The sequence below is a fragment of the Merops nubicus genome, unplaced genomic scaffold (assembly GCF_000691845.1).
Source record: "Merops nubicus isolate BGI_N331 unplaced genomic scaffold, ASM69184v1 scaffold3614, whole genome shotgun sequence".
Taxonomy (NCBI): Eukaryota; Metazoa; Chordata; class Aves; order Coraciiformes; family Meropidae; genus Merops; species Merops nubicus.
Genome location: NW_008603594.1, coordinates 29,026 through 51,822, shown reverse-complemented (window position 1 = coordinate 51,822; position 22,797 = coordinate 29,026). Strand labels below are relative to the sequence as shown.

The 22,797-nt window shown below is 35.9% G+C and overlaps 1 protein-coding gene across 1 annotated transcript in view; it reads right to left on the bottom strand.

The window, feature by feature from the left end:
* Positions 1-825: 825 nt before the first annotated feature.
* Positions 826-22,797, bottom strand: part of TNFRSF19 (tumor necrosis factor receptor superfamily, member 19) — a 43,621-nt gene continuing 21,649 nt past the window's right edge. Inside the window, exons 5-8 of the mRNA XM_008938719.1 lie at positions 5,610-5,774; positions 4,216-4,341; positions 3,365-3,467; positions 826-1,230 (exon numbers count right to left, since the gene is read on the bottom strand). Coding sequence (XP_008936967.1) covers positions 837-1,230; positions 3,365-3,467; positions 4,216-4,341; positions 5,610-5,774 — 788 coding nt within the window. The 3' untranslated portion in view covers positions 826-836. The remainder of the gene's footprint in view (positions 1,231-3,364; positions 3,468-4,215; positions 4,342-5,609; positions 5,775-22,797) is intronic.

Below are 22,797 nucleotides of genomic sequence, written 5' to 3'. Positions count from 1 at the left end.
TGGAATAACAAAGCCAGTGCATGTGTCATACTTTGGGATCCTGTCACAGGTTAGCTACTTGTTGCTTCCAGTTACTTCCAAGAGTAGAAAATCCTATTTTTAAAGTACAGAGCACAGCTAATATTAAAAAATATATAATGATGAAGCAGTAGCAGAGTGAGTTTTTGCAATAGAAATGATTGTTGATTAGCTCTTCTCATTTTGACCTCAGACCTGCATTTTCTCTGATGATTAAAACACTGAACTTCTACAGCTTAAATTATACTTTATGGACAAAATTATGGAATGTTTTATCTGATGACATGGGTGTACAAATGGCATTAAAAAGCATTTGAGATTGTCTCTTCTGTTGCTGCTGCTGCTGTAACTTCACAGAGAAGGCTTTGTAAATATTTTTTGATCAACACTTGCATGTCTTTTATGCTTTGTTTACAACGAGCAAAGACAAGTCCTCAGATCTTCCCTCATAAATAAGAACTAGCCTCACATAATAGTTTGGTCATAAGCCTATTAAACTGATTTTTTTTCTCCATGAAATTTAATAATTTAATAATAAAAAACCCCTGATGCAAGTGGACTCGTGTACCAACTTACTCCTCTATTCTTGTCTACATTATCTCAACAATACAGTTTGAGTAATTACACCTTTCAAATCTAGTCAGGGATTTAAAAATGTGAAACTGATCTTGTAGAGTTTAAATTTATTTTAGCAATTGCTAGGTGCAACCTAGGGAGAAACTTAACTCTACAACTTTTTACAATTCTATTTTTATCTAGCTCTCCATGCCTCGAGCACTCCTTCTCCCTCCTTTGTAGCTCTGTTTTTTACCTCTTTATCAGTCTGTCGAGTCATTTGCTGTTCCATTACACCGTGTCTTTGGCTGGGTTTCAGCAGCCGCCGAGTCCTGAAGTGATGAAACCTCCATGCATGTTCTGTGTTTGGAGATTTCAAAGGACTTTGCAATGCTTCCATCAAGAGACTTAACTGAAATAAGTACTTCCCTTAGATCCTGGTTATTATCCGACTCAACAAGGGCTGCACTTTCAGTCTCAGGACTGCAGGATTTTGCAGATCCTCCAGCTAGTTCTGAGTATGATTCACAGAAAGAAATGCTGTCATAACAAGCTGAGTTTTGCATAAGTGGCCAAGCATCTGAAATGTCTCCACAGGTGGAGTGTGAAAGAGAACCAAGGAAGGCAGGAATCATTTCTCCAACAGAATCAGAAGCCCTGCAAAAGGATAAAAAACCCACATGGTTTCAAAAGCATTCCAGAAAATACTATCAATATTATAACTATCATATCATTAACAATTATATGTATTTCAAGAAGGTTTAACAGGTTTATATTAAGGCAATACTCCAGAAGCACCCTGTACAAACAAATTCTTTTGAAAAGGCATAGAGTCTGTTCCACACCTGAAATGAAGAAAGCTCTGGAGAACACTAGTAAAGGTGAAGAGGATGCCTAGAGCCCTTCACACTGGGAATTCGGGGTATTAGAAAACATGAATTACTGTTGGGGGTTTATACAGTCTAAAGAACAGAAATGTGATTGATTAAAAATACTATAATACTGTTCAGATGCAAATGCTGTTTAAAAAAAATGAATTAATTTATATGTTCTAAATGCTGGGGGGGTGGTTTAAAACAAGATATAACAAGCTTAAATTTCAGCAAGAAAGATGTTTGAGAAGACTGGAATCTCCAACACTTGGGTTTTCAGGCTAGACAAATATCTAATGGAAGTAAGAGAAGTGAAGTGGATTCAGACTAGGAAAAGGGAATAAACAACAATACTGCTTAAAACTCATATCTGTGTAATTCTGAATATACATACTGAATATACATTCACTTTAGTGAATCTATCTAGCCCTCAAAACTTGAAAAGGAAAGTTCTTTTCATATTCTCTTTCATATGGAAAGGGCAGAATATTAATGAAGGGCAAGGATTTTTAATTCTCTCAAGAATTAGTTTTCTTTTACAGAAAATGGAAGGAAGTGGAAGCAGAAACTCAGTATTACCTATCTCAAATGTATTTAAGGTGCCTGATGATAGCGACAGGTCTGTTGGCACTATACATGCCTCTCTCTTTTAAAAGTAATATTTTTTAACTGCAGTATACCAAAAATAAGTGTTAACAAAACAAAAAATATCTACTAATACATTTCTTTTCCCCAAACTGTCTACAGATTTATAAAATTTTAAAGGCTATGTTAAGTCTGATATACGGTAATAATTTGTGTGACAAAACTCATCCCAAGTTAACATTGTCTATAACAGATTTTAAGTAGCTTTGTTCATTTCCAAAACACGATGCTTGAACAGCTTTGATATACACACAAAGCATTTTTATAGATGAGGCCAAAAGTCAGGATATTGCACCACAATTGAAGGAAATACATTATTTTGGCAAAGGAAATTGAAGTAAACTCAATTTCTACTGGAAGGAACCACAGGATCTTTGATGTCTACATAGCATGGATATGACATTTATTTTTAAAGCCTTAACCAAAAGATCCCTTACAAAGTACACAGCTCTCAATTTGTCAGGCTTGGTGGTATAAATGAATGACTCAAAGCTTGCTGGTATCTAAACAAGTTATTATAGAAAATTTAGGTAATTTGTATCTTGTACTTAGGTCACCAAGTCACCTTGCATAAACAATACATATGAAGAAACTGCCTCTACATTTTTAGCTACATTTGGCCAGAGCAAAACAGCTGGAGACCAATTTAAACCTTATATGGAAAACAATTCTGGCTAAAAGAAATAAATACATCCTGTGTTAAAATCTGTAACCAGGAAACTCTGAAGGACACCATAAATTTTATATATTTAGCTCATGGCACTGCTGTAGAAGTAACGACTACTGTATTTGTAGTCAGTTGATGAGTATAAACTAATGGTTACCATTTGGTAGAAATTCAGAAATACTAGGTATTTCAAATCTCACGGTCAGGAAGAGTTTCCAAAACAAGAAAAACTTCATGACACTTCAAATCTGTATCTTAATCCCTCCAGATTTACAGGTTTATGCAGCACCTGGGTAACCTGTAGCAGAAAAGGAGGTCACCAAAGTCTCTACAGTACCACACAGTAACAGGAAGACTATCTCCTTATGAAAGGAATAAGTCACTTCTTTATCAGAGAAACTAACATGTGATGTCAACATTTATCAGGTAATATTTAAAATTGATTTTCCACCATAAACCTGTTCTTGTACAAAACAGGAATATATGGCTACGGTTCATTAAAATCCCTCATTCAACTCCCAACAGCTATTGTTGTATACTGTATAAATACTAATCTGACTGCATAAGAAATATATAATGTTTACAAGATGTTTACAAACCAAGTTACCTTTCATTCAGCGTAGTCTGTGAGTGGAAAGCACAGCTGTGACTGCTGGGTTCCATGCTACAGGTTTCGTCACAGCACAGTGATGGGATCAAGTGAACTGGTCCTAAGGAGTGAAAATTATTTTAAAAATGATAAAATTGTTAAGCTATGTATAATCTTAGTCTCTGTACTCTCTCAAACGAGTACCAGTTTGCCAGTTACATTATAATATATGGATTGAGGAAAGAGATTTCTTATTGCAAAAAATGTTTGCTTGTTTTTTTCTTTATTACTTTAACATAGAATTATTTATGAAAGCCAAGCTGTTCTTTCAGGAGTAATACAGGTGCCAGTCATAATATCTACTTTAAAAATTAATCTACTTTTCAACTAGATGCATGTGAGAGGAAGTATTGCATTCTGAGTTAACATTAGGATGGTATTTAAGCCTGTGCTCTTTTATGTATTTGTTAACACCATAAATGCATCTGTTCTGATACTACTTCACAAAATCTCAATGAGTTGATTTGTTCAGGTTTTTAATGTCCTTTTTATGTCATGTTCTTAGATAGTGTCTGATAAATCCTTCACACCAACTGAAGTCCCAAAGCCAGATGCAGTGCTATTTCTATCAGAAAGAAATGAGACAGACATTTAAAGCTATTTTTAAAGTGAGGGGTCATTGGAATAAAAATGGAAAAAGAAAAATCATAACCAAAAGGCTACTTAGAAATTCTACATGCTTATTGAGAAATTAGCTTAGGACAAAGAGTAGTTTGACAACGTTAGCTCCGTAGTTAAATGCCACAACTCCAGAGTCAACATAAACGTTCCTCGTGCCATAAAGTCGCTTTTAAGTAGCCCCAACATACCACATGTCTGTGATGTGCTTCGCTGGCACTGGCAACAAGTTCTCTGGTCACAGTCGTTCAGCCGTGGCCTATCAAAACATGACAATTCCGAGCCGTTGTAGTGAATGTCTTGGGATCTCAGAGACCCTTTGGACAAAAGGAATAAAAATATCTATTAGCAAATGATAATTATTTTTCCTGCTCAAAGCCTCCTGTCTTCAAAGGGTGGTTAAATGTCATGCTATACAGTATTTCCATACATTTTTCAGCTGAAAGACCCACAATGATCATGTGGTTTCATACAACGCAAACCACAGGCTTCGCAACAAACCCTACACAGCTGGCTCCACTACAGCCTCTTCTAGGAAGACATTATTAGTTCAGTGATGGTTTGAGAGTATATCTTACTCACTGTCACATTTTCCCAGTGTTTAATGATTCTCAGTGTTTCACATCTGAAATCTTCCACAGTCATTTTTCAGCCACTGGGATTTTGTTTACGTTATCTTAAAGAGCTTTATATTAGCAGTGGTCTTCCTTTAATCTCTCTAACTGTATGCCAAGGCAAACAAGTTACTAAACTTCACTAACTGAAGTTTGAATTCACTATGTCTGAATTTCTTAAAACTTACATTGTAAAGCATCTTCTAGGTTAGGAGTAATTCTTACAATGCCTCCCTGAATCTTTTTATATTTGCTTGGGTTATAAGCACTGATAACATCAGTTCTTCCTAGGTATAATTCTTGTTGGACATCCAGTGTTCATTAGATGCTATAAACATTTTAACAGAAGATTTTTAAATGATAAATGGAACTAGAGTGCTTTTGACTTTTTCTTAATTTAAATTAAGGGGCATAAAATGTTAATTATAAACAATCTGTGTGAATTACAATGCTGAGTGGTTATGGATTTTTTTTTTTTTAGTTTGTAAATCTAACTGGCCTGGACATTGAATTAATCTGGAATACGCCCATAAAACCAAAATTGTTAACGACAACCTGCCATGTACACTGGCCACATGAATTATCTGGACAAGCTAAGCTCTTTCACAATGCCATGTGATGCACAGATCCTCCAAGCTAGTATTTCCATATTGGCACAGCAACTGTAACATGACATCTCAGCTTGGATCCCAAATGGTCTGCATATGTCTGGGTAGCATCTAACAGAGTATGGCACAGAATGAATGCAACTGGATTGTTTCTGGACATCTGCAAAGCATTTTCTCAGTAGAAGCTGTAACATCACACTGAGCTGGCAAATATATATGGATATGCAGTCTTCTGCTAGCTTGGTCATCTCAATGATAAACTTGCTTGAATGCTGCAGAAACTTTATTTACCTACAGAGAGATCTGCCAAACAATCACCAGTATGTGAATATTACAAAGAAACAGTAATAACTGGAAACTTACAGCTTGGTTTCTTCTCCATAAACTGCCTCTTACAATAGATGACACAAAGAATAAGAAGAGCTAAGAGCACTGTTGCAAGTGCACTGCATATAACAGCTGCTAGAGCAGTGTCTCGAGGACTGGATGCAGTTGATGGGATCTTCACAAGGTTTACTTTGGTGGTACCTGAAATAAAATTAAATAAGAATTAAGGTAAAACGTGAACATTTCAGTTATATACATTCATGTAAATGAAAGCCTTGGGAACAGAAGAGGTTTGTGACACAGAAAATAAAAGTATGTTCCATCTGCTAATGCACAAACCTTAGCTGCACACATGAAGATATAAGATTATCAGCAATCACATTATGGAAATCTTTAAAAAAATATATCGTAAAATGAGTAGTAATGGGTGCAGATGCACACAAATGCATTCTGACTGTCCATGGAAGGGAATCAGATCTTCACCCTGAAAACAAAGACCTCTCAATTTTTAATGATGTCAGACAATTTTAATAGGGAGAACATTTCCTACTGTATAGTTGAGAAAGTTACCCACTAGAGGGAGTCACAAATGCGTGAACTTCGTTTAAGGAGGAAACTTTCTGAGAAGTGAGACACCCACAGAAGCTCAAATTCTGTCAAAGGTACCATTTTACTTGGTTGCATATGTCACGACACCATGGTCATTTCTAGGATCGAACCTAGTATTTTCACTGTGCTAACTATCTTGTACTTAGTTATTTTAATACAGACAATACCTCTAGTAAAAATTCAGCAGATTGAAATTATATCCATATTAGTAAAGACTTCAGTAATGTTTCTAGTGTTGACAAATATTGTTATTTTTACATGGAAAGTGAAAAAGCAGCAAAAGTTTAACTACCTGGCCTTTAAAAATCAATAGAAACACTTGGGTTGGAAAAAGCCCTTGAGATCATCGAGTCCATCTGTTAACCTCACACTGCCACACATGTCTTGGATGGTGACTCCACTACTTCCCTGGGCAGCCTTTTCCAAAGGCTTGACAATCCTTTCTGTGAAGAAATTTTTCCTAGTATCAAAGTTAAAACTCCCCTATTGTAACTTGACGCCACTTCCTCTTGTCTTATCGCTTGTTAGGTGGAAGAATAGACCAACCCCCACCTCGCTACAACCTCCTTTCCAGTAGTTGTGGAGAGTGATAAGGTCACCCCTAAGCCTCCTTTTCTCCAGGCTAAACAACCCCAGTTCCCTCAGCCACTCCTTGTATGATCTGTTCTCTAGACCCTTCAACAGCTTTGTTGCTATTCTTTGGATGCCTTTTTTTTGCTATGAAAATATTTTTTAACAATGTATGAATTCTGATAACTCATCTGTTTCAGTCTACTTCGAAGCTCGCATCAATTCAACAGTGTTTTATGAGAAAAGGAATAAAACATTGAGTACTTCTCTGATGGCAAATTTTTAAAAAACCACAAACCTGATTTTATTAACTTATAAAAGCTAAGTAAAACAGGCCTATTTCCTCCTGAAAATGTTTGGTTAAAACCTAAAGACTATAATTCCGAAGAAATGGTCCATGCAGTCATAAGTTTAAATTGGGAGATAAATGTCTGTCAGAGTATATTAAAATCACTAAGCAAATTGTACATACATACATTTGTTTGATACCCTAACTGCAATATAATAATAGCAGGAGAGAGCTTACTTACTAGCTCAGTTAGTGCAACCAGTGGAACTGTATTACTCAGGAATACTTTTCTCAAACAGTTATGGTATTTCCTCTACACACATCAAATGTGGACAGCAAAGCATCTACAACACCATATTGCTTTGTTTTAATGGGCAGATTGCCAAAAACCTAGGTATTTTGAAAATCAACATTATCGGATCCAATTCTGAGTCTTCAGTCCACTTACGCCATAGAAAATGTAACTGTTAGGAAATAAAAAAATCCAACTTTTTAAAAAAAGACACACTACTTGCTAAGTAAAGACATTTCTGTGGATTATAGTAGTTGCTGGGAAATGAAGGGATATAAAAAAGTGCAGAGGTCAGAAGAAAAAATGTTTAGTTGTTAATTTCCTGATTTCAATGTGAAGAAAAACAAGTGTTGCTGTATTTACACCTGTCTGAACATCTTTATTTACCTTTCTTTATACTATTATGTTCCACTGTCACATCAAAAGTGCGGTGAGGAAATTTATAGCAGATCTTTTTTACATCCTTTAACCTTCCAATTTGACAGAATGGAGCTACTGGAGGGAGTCCTGCGAAATGCCACAAAAACGACTGAGGAACTGAAGCCTCTCTCCTATGATGAAAGGCTGAGAGAGCTGGGACTGCTCAGCCTGGAGAAGACGAGGCTTAGGGGGTATTTATTTAATCTGTATAAATCCTTGAAGGAAGTGTGCAACGAGGACAGACCCAAGCTCTTTTCAGTGGGTCAGAGGCAAGGGGCACAAACTGAAGCACGGAAGGTTCCCTCTGAACATCAGGAAACACTGTTTTAACTGTGAGGGTGACTGAGCACTGGCACGGATTGACCATAGTGGTTGTGGAGTCTCCCTTCTTGGAGACGTTTAAAGCCATTGGACACGGTCCTGGGCAAGCAGCTTCAGATAACTGCTTCAGCAGGGGGACTGAACTGGATGATCTCTATAGGCCCCTTCCTACCTCAACTAATGTACTAATCTGAGTTATTAAAATATAGCAGATCTCAAAACTCAGGTCAATAAGGAGGCTTATGTCTCCTTAAAAGTCCCTTATGTGAACTAGAAATATATAATGAAAGCTTGTCTTTGTACTGAAATGTTATAATTTTCATTATCCTAGCAGATAGTGGTCTGAATTGGATGATTCCAATTCAGGGTCTCAGGAACTTTCCCTCTTAAAAAGTTGTTACCTGTCCTTCTCTTTTTGTTCTTCTATAACTCCTGTTGCCTACAGTTAAGTTCTATGACCTCTTCTCCAGATCTTCATTTTTATTTAAAAGAAAATGCAACCAGTGTCGTAATCTTTTCTTTATAACTTCCATGCTCTTGGCAGCAGCATCGCAATCTTCCACAGAGAAAACTTTGCACTTGGTTTCCAGGGTTCTTGCAGCTGTAGTTTTAAGTTTACAGTTTTAACAGACTGCAGAAATTGCTGCATGGTATGCAAAGTTCCAGATTATAATTATGTGAGAAGCAGTAAAAGTATATTAAAAAAAAAATATCTATACAGCAACATGTGCTGGCTTTGGTGTGAAAACCAAGGACTGTGCTTTGATATCAGGTTTTCAATTTTAGTCAACTGCTTGATCTAGTCTTTAGAAGGTTAAGTACAGCCTGGACAAATTTTTTATAACTAGACTATAAAAAAAGAAATCAGAGTATCTTGAAATACTCCTACCATCAATATACACATATCAATACCTGTATTAATGTATCTAACCTAAAAATACTAAACAGTTCTTAGAAGTTAGGCTTTCATCATCAGTTAAAAAAAGGAATTGTTAATTCTGAAATCAGAAATAGGACTGGGAGGTAGAGCTGCTACATTTTTGTCTCCCTTCATTTGCTCACAAAATGTATTTATTTTTTGCAAGTATAATTATATATTACAGGAAGTTATAAATAATATTTATTTCTTTAATGCCCATCAGCAACATCCAAACTGGAAATGAAATTATTTTATTTTACACTGGGATGGCAAAAAATTGTATTTATTTTAGACATCTATTTATTTATTTATTGAGTTGCCTTTTTTTTTTTTCTACATGAGAAAGCGATTTTCTTTTCCTGAGAATGCCTACCACTCATCTTCACCTTCAAAGAACTTTTTGGAATAGCTACTGTGAGCAGTCCATTGTAGTCTAGCTCTAATTATAATGATAGTGATCTTCCCTGCAGAGACCAACATTTCAGAAGTGGATTGCTATTGTAGAAGTGGCCCGTTGGGCATTGCTGAACTCTGTTCAGTGTTACTCAGACGTGTTTGCATTTTCATAAACTCTGTCTTTCTTTTCAGGCTCACAGACTTAATGGTCCCATGTCAGTAAAGCAAGGATGTGCATTTTAAACTTTAAACTTGTGCTTCCATCTATTAAATGATTACATGATTAAATTTAAATAAGTAATTAAACACCTTGTGAATGGGATATGCTACATTATGAAAGGAGGGAGGAGTTGCACACTGTTTTATGATTTTTGGAAAGCATGTGCATGTTATGCATCACAAAAATAAACCACAATTTTTTTTTTTTTTTTTTTTTAAGGCATAGATTTTCTTTCCTAAGTCTCAGTTCCAACATATTCTGGAAATATGCTAGGACTGAAGAATTCTCCCAAGCACCAGGCTGTCTCCTGCATAATTTTGAGCAGTAAGTCTAAATACACATTCTTCCCTTAATTAACCAATAGTACATCATAATGTCACGATATTGAAAGGTATAGTTCTTAAAAGCAAGCAAAGCTTCTGTTAATCCAAGACAGTTAAATAGCAGTAGCTCAGCTAAGACAGAACATGAATCCCAGATGTATCACTGTAACTTCTGTCAAAAATTGACTTTTCAGCCTATGGTCTTAACCTGAGACAGGTTTTCCTGGTCTTAACAACCAGAGACAGGACAAAACATAAAAAGACTTCCTTTATCACTCATTTCATGTTTATCGTCTCAGATGATTTTTTTTTTTTTCAGAATATGATTAGTTATAGTCACAATTGGAATCCGAATACCTAAAAGAAAACTTTCTGTGGTAGATTAACCATGTGAAGACAGAACTTGCAACATTTTACATTTCTTCCATGGATATAATAAACAATAATAAAATACTACTACTACTATAATAACTACCAAAGTTGAAGAGAATAAAATGAGGGTTATGTTTGGGTTTTCTTTCTTACCATGTCAAGTCAATGCTAATCCAAAGAGGGTTTACTCAATACAACAAAGCTAATGAAAATTCCACTTAGAAAGCGATAGCTTGGTAACATTAGACAGAGTGCCATCTTTTACAACCAGGATTGAAAAGAAACTATAAAAGTAAATTAAAATGTTGTTCATTAATGCAGTATAGGCATTTCTGGTCAGGAGAGGGGAAAGGAGTATTTGCCTATTATAAAAAGTGTTTGCCCACTACCTTTATGCTGTTGGGCTCAAGCCAGTGGTATCCACCTTAATTTGACAAGAATTAAGGGCTCAGACATACTCTCAAGTTAAGATAATTTAACAAGTTACTGCCTGTCAGCTGAACTGCAATGGCTATCTGTATGTGTGTTCTCAATCCATGGAAAATGCAAGGCACTGTGACTCCTTCATTTTGAAAAAAGTTAAAAGATGTTTATCTTCATTTGAAAGTAAAAAGGCAATACCTTTACCTCGTTCCCAACAAGCAGATTAATGTATTATGTGTAAACATGATTTGTGCATTCATAATTCATACACTAGATATGTTATATATGCATAAATATAATACAAATGTATAGTATGTGCTACCAAGCAGTAACATCAATGGAAAGTAAGTTTTCCTGAGTATACTTCTGAGTCTTCACAAAGCAGCAGACTGCCTCCCATCTGATCTTTCAAGTAGGAGGTAAGAAGCTTTATTAAACATTACTGTTGGAGACTGTGGTAAACATGGAGAGAGTCTCCCAACATCTGTAAAAGGAAAGCCATTTGCGTGCATGGCCTACACCCAAAAGTTCATCATGTCAAACCACATTTTTGAAATGTACTCCAAGTGCTGACTTTAAAGCCTTAAGTTTCCAACTTAGTGCCCTACAACTTTTTTTTCTTTTATTTTGCTGGTTTTGTTATTTTTTTAATAAATGTAGCAAAATGCCCTAAGGGAGAAAACGACTATTCAAGTGTTTATCCATTGTTTGGAAATCCTGAGAAATGTGCTTATAAATTAAAATCTTTGGAATTTGATTTATTCATTTCCAAGACCATTTCTCTTGCACTGCGTATTTTCACGAACTCCAACTGCTGACAGCCTTTTATGTTTAAAATGGTAGAACAGTTACACTGTGTAGGTGAATTTAAAATATACATGAACTCCACAGTACTGGATACACAACACTGGGCCTGCAAGGCACAGTCAAACTCTGAAACACGATTTTCTTTCAGCAATTAAAAGATGTTAGTTCTTGGTACTACCATGGTCATCTAAATTGAAGTGATATATGAGCCCAAAAGTAACATTGTTTCATACACAAAACTTTAATCTTTGAGAATCGTCCAGCCATTTAAAAATACGACTACATGAGCATAAAGCCTCAAATCACTAGTATCCTCAAATAACCTGAAAAAAAAACTGAGAGCAAGCAAAAACTCAGAGGAAGTGGGATAACATCTGTGTCGCTGCCGAAGTACATATTCCCCCCCGCCCCCAATATAACATAACTGGTTATCATTGTGGAAACACAGTAGGTCTCTCTCCATAAATCAGAAATACTTAGCCTTGTCTAGCTGCACAAAGTATATATTGCTGTCAGTATGACTGTGGTGCTGTCAGCAACTACCTTTCTGATTTTTGCTTCTAGCTTCTGATACTTGAAGGTGTCTAATTTGTAGCAAATTTAATTTCTGTCTCAGATGTTTTCGTGTGTTAAATCGGCACTACAAAGTTTGTGTCAGAACATATCAGATTGCTAAGTACAGCAGAATACGTTTCCCTACTTCACTTCTGACTTGTACTTTTAACTGAATTCTTTTCCAGACATGTTTTGGGAACAAGAGCACAGTATTTCAGGATATTCTCTTGTCCAAATCCAACTACAGAATGCATCCACCCCACCCAGGCTAAGACTTTCAACAGATAAAAGTAGAAACTATCTGTTTTGTATTCTGTATGTGCAGTCCTTTTTAATCCTTAGGACTACACAGCGATAGAATAAAACCAGCCTGGTGTGATATTTGAGTAAATGAATTCTGTTTATGACAGAATTGTTTGTATACCCACTCGATCACGCTCAGTTACAAAACACTTACTTATACAAGGCATTTCTCACATAAGCAGAGGAAATTTGTAGTGCCTAAACACACACCATGTCCAAGTGGTTAACTACTGCCAGTGCCTGTTTTCTAAAGGAGGAGAGAAAGATCACATAGCCTTTAGATTCACTAATATACCCTATATATTCACTAGTTAAATGACAATGACATATATGTAAACATAAGAATAAGCACGTCTGAAGGCTGTTGCTTTAGCCCGAAGAGAGTAACCCACTTTCATTAAATAGAAGTGTAACCAAACATAATGAACATCATTGGACTAGGTGACCTTTGGAGGTCCCTTCCAGCCCAGACATTCTATGATTCTATGATTTTGAATCCTCTGCATATGGGTTACAAATCTGTTCTAAAAGGTTCAAACAAGATCCCATAGTTGCTGTGTGACAAGCTGGTAATAACCCACTGGTGCATGGATTGCTTTTCAGTATGGATTGAAACGTGATAGCGTGGAAAACTCCATCCTGTAATGACAACCATTTAGGCAGGACTGAAGGCTGGTAGGGTAGCTATGACACTTATGGGCAGAGAACATATATGGTCTTCCAGCTACCCACTACTGCTGGCACGCTGTATGTATTTCAAGTGCAATTGCCACATACACCCACAGTCACTGAAATTAGTACAGTACCATATATAGTTGTATAAATCTCAGTGAAGCAGGAAGAGCATTGTACATCAGTCATAAAAAGAGTTTCTGTCTGCCTCGATTCACTGAGAAGTAATTTCTGACACCTCACTTTCTACCTCAGTTATGTCTCTCTTTGTCCTGGTTCAGCTGTGGTAAAACCCAGGGTGTAGAGCAAAGGCTTGCATGACAACTGCCAGTCTGTAGCCTAAATTTGTCAATAAAAACTTTTTATAAACATCACTACCAGTCTGACCAGTACATTTTAAAGAGCTATGTTTTTTTCTCACATTAAAAATGTTTTGTATGGATAATAAGTGTACTCAAATACCTCATTTCTGTCTGCAGACTGGATGTATGTTTGCTTATCAGAATCATAGGGTATATTGCGATAATCTTCAGTCACAAAGTTTTTATAGCTTTATACAAAAGGGATTTTATATTCAAATAAAAAGTATGTTAAGTGAGTGATACATTAGAAAACCTGCTAGATCTGAATATCAAATTATGTGCAAGATCATTTACTTATTTTGCCTAAAAAGGAAGTTTTTGAATTGGCCAAATAACCTATCTAGTCCAGAGAGCTAGATGTTCCAGCAGCAATAAAAACATTCAATAAAATATTAGTGTGCTTCCTTTGTTGATTCCTGGCCTACAATTAAAATTAAAATAACTTGCTAAGGAAGGAAAATGAAATCCTGATGGTTAAAGACATCTCCACTCTTCAAAATCTCTATAGTGTCCTAATACTTTTTGTAACTGAATTAAAAAAAAAAATAAAAAATTAATCAAATTCTACCAGCTATTAGAAGTCCATGCAGAAAGAGCCTAATTTAAGATGTGAGTAATAAAATAATCAGTTCTGAAAGAGATCTGGAAAGACATGTGGAACATGGAAGAATTTATCATATTAAATTTTAAGATGTTATTTCTGAGTTAAGAAAATATATGAGAAAAAAAAAAATACATCAATCCCACAACTTTCAGATAAGCTTTTGAATAACAACAAAAAAATCAATGCACATATAAAACTGATGCTACTATATTTTGGCATCTATTTTGAAGAGTGACAAAGGTCTTGATCTTTTGGCACATGTTTTAAGCATATAGAAGTTAAGCCCTAAAATGTGTAATTTTAAAATCCAAAGCCTCTATCTGGGAAAATAGATGCCCGTATTAGATCACATACTTCTTACACAGCCCAAAGAAAAAGATAAACACAGGGCAGAATCTGAAATATCTGTCACACTGAGTGTGTGCCTAAAGTCACCGTTGCTCAGCCAATAGATGTAGAAAACTGGAGAACACTAAACTTTGTTCTTCCCGTAAGTTAGAGTGGCAGAAAGGGGCTTCCATTTTCTCCTAAAACTCTCCTGAAAACAAACACTTACCATCTTACTTTAAACTGAGGGGGGACAAATCATGAGCACGGCTTGTAACGCCTTGCAGATGCTACTCCTGAAAGAGGAGGTAATGACAGATCCCTGGGGGTCTTTAAGGCCAGGCTGGATGAGGCTCTGGGCAGCCTGGTCTAGTGGGAGGTGTCCCTGCTCATGGCAGAGGGGTTGGAACTGGGTGATCCTTGTGGTCCCTTCCAGCCCTGACAGATTCTGATCTGTTTTGGCAGAGGACTTTGGAGCCCTGGTGGCTCGGTGGTTGGACTTGATGATCTTGGAGGTCCCTTCCCACCTAAATGATTCTATGATTCTATGACAGGGTTTCTGCACTCTGTAAAAGCTCATGAGCCCTCTGCCAAGAAGCACAAGACAGAGCTTCAACTGTCTTCTCTGCTACCTCCATGGAAGCTGTTTAGCCACTAGACTATAAGCTAAGCTTTGTAAAAGCTTATTTTTTCTCTCCAGTTGTATTTGCCCAGTTGTAAAGCTTCAGCAGAAGTAGCAAGGACCCCTCTTCACATAGACAACAGTCATCTGAAATGCAGAATGCAACAATATCAAATAAATCACGCTCAGGCTTGCCCACAGCTTTTTCTCCCGTTTATAATTATGTTAAAATATCACTACTTCAGGTTAAATTCTCCAGGGAAGGCAACTACCTCTGAATGTCGGGTGGTGGCTGGCTGTTTTTTTGTTTTGGGGTTTTGTGGGTGTTTTGTTTTTTTTTTTTTTTTTTTTTTTGAGGGTGGGGTGGGGGGAAAGACAAGGGTAGGCATCTTTTTGAGTTTGTTTGTTTGTTTGTTTTTAACATGAACAGTCAGCCATTTCCCCGTATCGGGGGGACAATACGTCTGTTCTGGGGAAAACAGTATGTTTATGTAATTAAGACTGTTTCATAATACTTACACACAACTGGGCTGAATTATGATTCTGAGTTAAGGTGGAAGTTAAAGAGTTGCATAACCAACCCTATTAGTATTTTTAAACTTTTTAATGTTCAACTTTGCAGCCTCAGCAACTTTTAAAAGCACCTTTTTGGACAAGTAATCTGAAATACATGGGATTAAATATAAATTCTCACCATTTTATAACATCTAGCCTTAACACCTTTAGAAGCTGGACAATTATCACAAGCTTATTATAATGCTGCAAATATCAAAGTAAATGTCATAATTTACTGAAAAGAAAGTTACCTACTGTGCAATAGTAAGCATGCACAGGCAAACTACAGTACAGATGAAAAAGCTCTAGCTTTGAAGTCAGAAATAATAATAGCTTATAAAAAGCAGTTTTTAATTCACCACTTAAAGCTTTGGGGATAAAGTCAAGTCATACAGAACAAAAGGCTGCTGTGTACAAGCTCCTTGCTTTGCTATATTACTTAATCTGAAACGTAACATCTCTTCTCTTTAACAGAAGTCAATAGGAATTAGTCATAGAATAGAGAAGACACTCTGAAAGGGTATCTTTGAGAAGTCAAGCTCTGTTGCTGAGATTCATCTGACCAAAGCAAACATCTGTTTCTGAGGGAGACATCGGAACTTTCTCTGCACAAAGAGAAAGACTCTTTTAGGGTGAAATTAAACTGGTTTGTTTTAAACAAAACCCTTGGTCATTCCTTCCACTGAACACAGAGTGAGCCTAAGGTCATCAGCTTATAGATGTAGCCATTATAGATATGCACAGTCATGAACAAGGGATCCTACTCTGCATTTGTGAAGTAAACACTCAGAGTTTTGGACAACTTTGACTACTTTGGTTTTAATTTCTCAGTTTCATTAACTGTTTAACAGACACTATAAATTTTACATTACTTCTATTGTAAAGATACAAGTCAATAACAACTGCTTTACATTAGCAGAACCACAGAATATCCCAGCAGTAATTAGTAACTCACATTCTGCAGGGAATATAAAAGTGTGTAGCAAATTAGGCCAGATACAGAATTGTATGTTTTGCCTATCCTGTGCTTTAAGTGAACAAAGGCCCGGTAGGAAATAACATATGCAATAATGTATATAAAACTTGTATCAGAGTGACTACACGTGAAGGAATCTTATTGCGGTTGCAGGCCTCAATTCTAGCATATTCTAACTTAGGCAAGTTTCATTAAAATGGAGGATTTGATTGGTAAGAAACATTTTATCAAAGAATAAGAATGTTTTGGGTTTAAGTGTTTAAAATTTATTTTTACTTATTTAGGAGTGAAAAATTAAATATAATCTACATTCTAAAATATTCCATTTTCCTCCTTACAGTTAATTTAAAAAAGGTAGGAGGAAGATCAGGTTTTAGGAAGACAGAGTCATTCAACGTTGAATTTGCAGTTTTCATCTAACCTGAAACTCTAACTTCATAAGTCTGATTGTCTGAAGACAAAGTCAGAGCTCCTCACCTTAGGCTCTCTTTCTAAAATAGAGTCAGAAATAGAAACCTCCAGAGAAGTAATTAATCTGAAATGGCTTGAAAGACTGCTTATAGTTATTGAAGTTTACTTATCTGGCTTGCCTGAACTCTTGAGGTATCTAATTCTCTCCGCTTATTACCAGTGGGAGTTTAGACTGACAACTTCAGTGTTAAGCATTAACTTTTAGATGCCTTAATTTAGATGCATTAATTCCATCCTAAATTTCTACACGCAGATATGGTAACTATAAATTATATTCAGTAGTATGCACATAGAATTACACCACTAAACTTAAATGAAACTTTATTAAAACTGGTGGATACAACCCTTTATTTAATAAAGTTGTAACACAGAGCTAAGTTTTTAAGGAACAGTCATGGCCTATACCTAAAAGGCACATGTCTCTGCCCAAAATAACACGTGAGATCACTCTATGATATTTGTAAAAGAGGAGGTTGGCAGTGCACTACTTTAGTACAAGCAAACCAGTAAAAGTGAGAATGTGTGAGGCCTATCACACAAAACCTTAAAGGTGAGCAAAGAAGAGGACAATTGAAAAGATACAAGTGGTCAGTAGGTCAACGTTATCAGGTTGTTTCCAGCTCATGAGGTGTTAGCTTATAACGGATAATTACTGCTAAGACCCCTAGTGCACAATTCCTGTTCGAAGGCTATTGCATCTTCTCCTATTTCCAAGGTGTTCCAGCCTTCCAAGTAATTCTAGTCCTCTAGAGTGGTATTCCAGTGTTCTTTTGCTTGACAATGATATTCTTAACAGAGAGTTGGCAATATGGGAAATTTCAGCCTAAACGGATTCTGTTTCCTACTGTGTATTTTTTTTAAACAAGATGTTTAAGAGAAAAACAGCCTCAATATTTTGTACCCAAGCAACATAGCCAATGGAGTCTAGCAGCACAAAGTAGAACAAAAATCCCAAGACAGGATTGTGCATTTGGTTAGCAGTATTTAATTCCTGCATGTCAGTCGTAACGTGAACTCTGTACCATAGCAGTCAGCATGTATTTACACCACAGGCACCAAACCTCAGTGCTGTTGAAGTGGTGCTAATGCAACCATTCTCAGAATTAGCTGGGTCATTCTGTGAGGTAAATCTGAACTAGCATTTTCAGTTTTAACAGAGTAAAAGCATGTTAATAAATTAATATATTTTAAATAGTCATATGCTTCTGTAATTAGAGAAGGTCTAAAAAAAAAAGAAAAAAAAATACTGCAAAGCTCTAACTATTACTCATTTTTTTTTAGATTATGCCCCAAACTAGTAAAGTAAAAGTTAACTGAAAAACTGTTTTGCAGCTTTATTGCAAAATATGCAATACTGGAATAATTTTGATCAACCTAATGGCCCAGTTAAACCAGAACTTTGCAAAGCCACTCCATACAATGAACAGATAATTACTTATAGGCACTGCAAGACTGGGCTAAAGGGCTATCCACATTAGTAAGTACACATACAAAAAAAACCTTAGGAAGTAGTACTTATTCAGTACAGGTCAACGATTAGCCCCTTCTCTTTAACTCAGGAATTTAAAGTTCACTTTAATCTAGTGTAATTGAGCTAACCAGCTCTTACATTAAAAAGTAATGATTAAGTTAAATTTCTTGCAGACATTCTGTACCTAAAACAAACATGCAGTATGCCTCTGGCAAAGAAGGATACTAATTATAGGATTGACTCATAAGATGAAAGGTTGCACAAGTTACTACTAGAAGCAAAAGTATGGTAAACTGGTTTGAAAAAACATATTGAAATTCTCATACTCCACAGCTACAAAGAGAATTTCATTTTCTAACTGTCCTTAACAGTGTCAAGCAACAAAACTAAATATGCTTGCAAACTGCTTGTTCGTATTTTTAGATGAACAAACTACAAGCAAAATCACAAACTTCTAAGGACTTTTTTAACCAATGCAGTGAAGTCTCTACAGTGAATTTTTACCACAGAAAGCCATTCAAAAGTATTATGGTCACTCTGCACGCACTTTCGTTATACAAAACATGCCCTTAAGATTGATATTTAAAGATTCATTGCACTGACAGGCAATGAATCCCTAACTTCACTCTTAATGCAGCAATTCATTTGCTGATTTAAAAGGAGTCATAAAAGAAACACATCACCAAGGCTCCAGACATCTGTGGGGAAGGATATACAAGTTCAAAAGTAGTTTTGTATTTCAGACTGAAGCTTTCACTGGGATTAGTAGATAGAGTTGCCAGCTGTGAGGTAGAACAAAGTTTAAAAACCTGCCCTATACATTACTGTGTACCGATTAGATATAACCTTCTGAACGCCAGATGGGCACCACTTACATAAACTCATATTAACAGTTGCATGAGCTTGTGATGTGAATTCATGAGTAAATGAAATTTTGTTCTATTTATTTTAAAATCACAAGTTGACATTTCCATTTTCATTTCCAGCTATACATTTTGCATCATATTGTAGTAAACAATGAGGGAAGTATTCGCAAAGAGATTTACACTGGAATATTGTGTTCTCTCTGAAATACATTAATGCTTTAGCAGATAAAAATAGATTATACATAATGTAACTCTTAAGCTGAAAGTAGAAAGCCAATTCCTTTCACCACAATTCAGCTTTGTCAAAGATCACCTCAACTTCATAACATCTAGTTAACATTTTACTGGATTATGATCAGACATTTTATATATTAAATTTTCAGACACTATAAACAAACAGTGTTGAAAAACAACATCTCCATTCCTAATTTATTCTATGATTTCCATTTGTATGATGGAAGCCATTTACATTACATCTACTTACTCTGAAAATAAATCAATATTTTGCTAACAGGTTTCTAAGTATGGGCTACTAATAGTAATCTTCCAGATTTCATATTAGAGAAGATGATTTTTTAAAGTTTCAAACTTACAGCATTCGAAATTTCCTGTTCCTTGTCTCCCAAACGTAATAAATGAACACTTTCAAGAGGTCCAGAAATTACCCTTTCTTTTACATTATTTTGCTTTCTCTAGATATTCTGTTGTTGAAGAATGTGAGAGGAGCTTATGCTACAACCTTCTCCCTGAATGCCCAAACATGGCTTCCTGCTCACTACTAGATCACTTATTTTCATAACACACAAAATTCCTTGTCAGATGGACAGAAATAACTTATCAGGGTCAAAAGGATTTAAAAAAAGATAATCAATTACAACGTTATTCAATATACTGTGTTCACTTAGGAAATCAAACTGAAGACTACACAATTCTAATCTACCATGAATCTCTACCATATACTCATTTACCATGTATCTAAAGCTGGATCTTTAAAACATTATGAGGTCTGCCATAACACTTGAATTTACAGTTCTGAAATTATTTTTTAGCAGCCAGAACACCTATGGGCCACTGGCAACATACAGTACCTTTCGAATACATAGCAGTTAATTAAAAAACAAATTGTCTGTTCTCAGAAACCTGGCCTTCAGTGGCCACAAAGGAAAAAGGAGTTTCCCTCAGAGAACACTAAACTGTCAGGAATGAAAATTCTTCCACAGATACAGAGAATGGTATGATGCTGGCATTAAAGAAATGATCCACATGCTAAATGGTAACTACCAAAGACTCTGAGAGTTGCTCAGTTAACAAAATCAATTCAGCTCAATCCAGATAAATACAGAATTTAAATGATAGGGATGCAGAATAACCAGAAACCTTTGACTGTCACCAAGAACACATTTCCTATCGATAGCATCTTATAGCCTCAGGCAAGTCTGTGAGGGTCAATGAGCACAAGTATTGGACACAAGCCCAAGAATTCTGGAAGAGGAAACCTTATGGCAGCATCCCACCTGTGTTACATCACAAGCTCGCACAAAGTAACAGCAGGAAAGAACTAGAAAGGGTTGTTTTGCTTTGATGTTTTTGCTTTGTTGGAAGAGCTACAGGATTCCTTCATTTGTCAGCTAGCAACAAGTAATAATATTCATGAGTCCCTACCATCAGTGAGACAGTAGACTATGAATCCTTAAAAAGTACAAATGTCTGAATTGGCATGGTGAGATAAAATGAGTATTCTACCTCCTTATTCATCACTTACTAGTATCAAGAGCAAGGTGTGTATATATATGACTGCCCTTGAATCAAAGGGAAGAGTATTATTTTCAGAGCCACATAAAAAACCTGTACCTTTACTTTTGCCAGGACAAAGAGAGGTTACAACACCATTTATTTACTGAAAGATTGATGGTTTTCACTGTCAGTGTATCAGTTTTGGCTTCCTTCTTCTAAGTACCACCCCCATCAGGCAGATTCCACAGCCAAAAAATTCTTCACTGTGAAACACTCTATCTACATTTTGATCCAGAAGAAAGTTGCCACATAGCAACATGTTTGAAATCACTTTCACAAACCACATTTTGCCAAAAGAAAAATCCCATATTGTAATTACCATATGGAATAAAAGGAAAGGTTTAACAATTTGCCTGAAAAATCACATGATGAAAAGGGGCAGTCAAAACACATGCTTCTGTGGAGCCTCCAGAAAGAAACTATTTGAGACGTATGCATTAAATACAAACTTTGTTTGGCTTTGCACTGCTGCTGCAAAGTATATATCAGTGAACCATACCTTGATCTTGCATATGCCACAGATATTTACTTGTGTATCAAGGACATTTTCTGTTTTTAAAGCTGCTCAGAAAGTATTTTCATTACAGAAGTACAAATATGATTATAACTGAGGAAATTAAAAAAGACAATACTTTTCTGAATTAAAAGGTACAAACTCCACACCAATTAATATAGCAGAAATGTCTTTTTAGGATTCTTTCACGCAGAATCATTTCCTGATATACAGGATTACTCATCATAGTGCATAAAGCAGTGCATTAAACATTTTCAGCTCAATAAATAATATTTTAGAATGTATTCCTGACGCTCCACTTGAATTTACAATTCCAAGTTTCATCCCATTACTTATAAACCAGTTTCTGGAAAACCATGGCATACTTTCCTTTCTGTTAATCACACTTTTTTGGGGGGGAGGGAAGAAAAAAAAATTTTTTTTCTTTTTTTTTTTTTTTTTTCCTTTTGATATGCATTGTTTTTTGCTAAACATTGCAGAGCCATTGCAGAGCTGTATTCAGATTTGTAAGTTTCTATTGGATGTTATCAGCAGACTTCCTCTAGGATCTGCTGGTCAGTTTTAACACATCTAGTAATACAAAGGTAGCAAATAGCAAAAGAGGGCTGCCCATTGTTTGAGATTAAAGAGGAGAATAATTGAAATAGAAAGTCTGACCTAGTCACCTGTACTTCACACAAACACATAAAGCAGGAAGTAGGGATGAAAAGTTTGGTGATTAGTCAGATAATTATTTAAATGGCAATGCACTAATTTACAGACTAAGCTTTACTTCAAAAATATAATGCAAATTTTTAACTATTTGAACAAATTTATATTCAATAAAAGAATAGTCTTACTGGTATACTTTCATCAGCATATCCAAACAGCAAAGATAGCAGATATGCTTCTCCCCTTGTTCTGAAAAGCTGCATTAAATTGCAATTTATTCTTTCACCGTCAGCTGTGGTTGCGGTCAGAATGGGGGAACTATGAACAACGTCATTACCTTGAGAAGATGTCTCTGAACAGTTGAGCTGTATTCAGACTTACCAATTTGATAAGGCAAGAAACTAGGATCACAGAAGAGGCACAGGCCCTGCAGTGCTAAGCACTGTACCACCTAGGCTGCGTCCACAGTACTGGGAACCCACCTGGACTATAAGAATCAAAGAGTAAGCACAAGAAGCCG